At 42.9% G+C, this 2,769-nt stretch overlaps 1 protein-coding gene across 1 annotated transcript; it reads right to left on the reverse strand.

Annotated features, from left to right (window-relative positions):
- Positions 1 to 281: 281 nt before the first annotated feature.
- On the reverse strand, positions 282 to 2,479 carry LOC106634773 (uncharacterized). The gene has a single exon (XM_055112324.1). The coding sequence runs from the start codon at positions 2,456 to 2,458 to the stop codon at positions 2,033 to 2,035; it is 426 nt and encodes a 141-aa protein (XP_054968299.1). The 5' UTR covers positions 2,459 to 2,479; the 3' UTR covers positions 282 to 2,032.
- Positions 2,480 to 2,769: the final 290 nt, after the last annotated feature.

Raw genomic sequence — 2,769 nt, forward strand, 5'->3', positions numbered from 1 at the left:
TTGATATCAGTTCTGGCAACACAAGAGAAGAAAAGAGGGAAACATCCGAAGGAAACCCAGTTATGAACTCAGCTCTGTTAGAAATCAGCTGCGTAGTTTTTTTTAAATTATACTTTAAGTTCTGGGATACATGTGCAGAGCATGCAGGTTTGTTACATAGGTATACATGTGCCATGGTGGTTTGCTGCACCCATCAACCTGTCATCTAGGTTTTAAGACCTGCATGCACTAGGTATTTGTCCTAATGTTCTCCCTCCCCTTCTCCCCCACCTCCCTACAGGCCCCGGTATGTGACGTTCCCCTCCCTGTGTCCATGTGTTCTCATTGTTCAACTCCCACTTATGAGTGAGAATATGCAGTGTTTGGTTTTCTGTTCCCGTGTTAGTTTGCTGAGAACGTTGGTTTCCAGCTTCATCCATGTCCCTGCAAACAACGTGAATCATTCTTTTTTATGGCTGCATAGTATTCCATGGTGTATATGTGCCACATTTTCTTTATCCAGTCTATCATTCATGGGCATTCGGGTTGGTTCTAAGTCTTTGCTATAGTGAATAGTGCTGCAATAAACATGCATGTGCATGTGTCTTTATAGAATGATTTATAATCCTTTGGGTGTATACGCAGTAACGGGATTGCTGGGTCAAATGGTATTTCTGGTTCTAGATCCTTAAGGAATCGCCACACTATCTTCCACAATGGTTGAACTAGTTTACACTCATACCAACAGGGTGAAAGCATTCCTATTTCTCTCCACATCCTCTCCAGCATCTGTTGTTTCCTGACTTTTTAATGATTACCATTCTAACGGGTATACATGTGCCATGAGATGGTATCTTATTGTGGTTTTGATTTGCATTTCTCTAATGACCAGTGATGATGAGCTTTTTTTCATATGTTTGTTGACTGCATAAATGTCTTCTTTTGAGAGGTGTCTGTGCATATCCTTTGCCCACTTTTTGATGGGGTTCTTTGTTTTTTTCTTGTAAATTTGTTTAAGTTCCTTGTAGATTCTGGATATTAGACCTTGTCAGATGGATAGATTGCAAACATTTTCTCCCATTCTGTAGGTTGCCTGTTCACTCTGATGATAGTTTCTTTTGCTGTGCAGAAGCGCTTTAGTTTGATTAGATCCCATTTCTCAATTTTGGCTTTTGTTGCAATTGTTTTTGGTGTTTTAGTCATGAACTCTTTGCCCATGCCTATGTCCTGAATGATACTGCCTAGGTTTTCTTCTAGGGTTTTTATGGTTTTAGGTTTTATGTTTAAGTCTTTAATCCATCTTGACTTAGTTTTTGTATAAGCTATAAGGAAGGGGTATAGTTTCAGTTTTCTCCATATGGCTAGCCAGTTTTCCCAGCACCATTTATTAAATAGGGAATCCTTTTCTCATTGCTTGTTTTTGTCAGGTTTGTCGAAGATCAGATGGTTGTAGATGTGTGGTGTTATTTCTGAGACCTCTGTTCTGTTCCATTGGTCTATATATCTGTTTTGGTACCAGTACCATGCTGTTTTGGTTACTGTAGTCTCATAGTATAATTTGAAGTCAAGTAGCAGCTGTGTAATTCTAAGCAAGACATTTAATCTGCCTTTACCACTCACAATAAAATAATGTCTCTATGTTAGTCCATTTGCATTGCTATAAAGAAATACCAGAGACTGGGTAATTTATTTATTTTTTATCCAAAATGTGTTTATTGAGGCCAGGCACAGTGGCTCACACCTGTAACCTCAGCACTTTAGGATGTCGAGGTGAGCAGATCACCTGAGGTCAGGAGTTCAAGATCAGCCTGGCCAACATGATGAAACCCCAAAATTAGCCGGGCATAGTGGCGCATGCCTGTAATCCCAAATACTCAGGAGGCTGAGGCAGGAGAATTGCTTGAACCTGGTAGGCGGAGGTTGCAGTGAGCCAAGCTCACACCACTGCACTCCAGCCTGGGCGACAAGAGTGAAACTCAGTCTCAAAAAAAAAAAAAAAAAAAAAAAGTGTTTATTGAGATGATTTTCCACTCATCTTGATTCGGAGTGCTTTTTAATGCTGCTTCCTCCTGAAGGAACATCCTTCTGTAAGCCTTGCTTTTCTTCCTGTAGGCTGGCAGAGGACAGTGGAGCAGCCAACACACAAAATTTCTGTTAGTGCATGGCTAAAGACTGTAGTGATTTTGTACCATCCTGGGCATTTACACCCATGAAGTAGGAATTGGGGCTCTGCATCAGGCACTGCTTCTTGTGTTTCCTCTTCCCCTATTCTGGAAAGGGATGAAGGAGATCCTTTGTGAGAGGCATGTTCTCCTGGGTAGGTCGTCACCGCTGGAAAAAGACTGGGTAATTTGCAAAGAAAAGGGGGCCGGCCACAGTGGCTCATGCCTGTAATCCCAGCACTCTGGGAGGCCAAGGTGGGCAGATCACCTGAGGTCAGGAGTTCAAGACCAGCCTGGCCAAAATGGTGAAACCCCATTTCTACTACAAATACAAAAATTAGCTGGGCGTGATGGCGGGCACCTGTAATCCCAGCTACTTGGGAGGCTGAGGCGGGTGAATCGCTTGAACCTGGGAGGCGGAGGTTGCAGTGAGCTGAGATTGCACCATTGCACTCCAGCCTGGGCGACAAGAGTGAAACTCCGTCTCAAAAAAAAAGGAGAGAGGAAAAAGAAGAGGTTTAATTGGCTCACCGTTCTGCAGGCTGTACAGGAAACATGGCACCAGCATCTGCTTGGCTTCTAGTGAGGCCTTAGGGAGCTTTTACTCATAGCAGAAGGCAAAACAGGA

The sequence above is a fragment of the Pan paniscus genome, chromosome 4 (genome assembly GCF_029289425.2).
Source record: "Pan paniscus chromosome 4, NHGRI_mPanPan1-v2.0_pri, whole genome shotgun sequence".
Taxonomy (NCBI): Eukaryota; Metazoa; Chordata; class Mammalia; order Primates; family Hominidae; genus Pan; species Pan paniscus.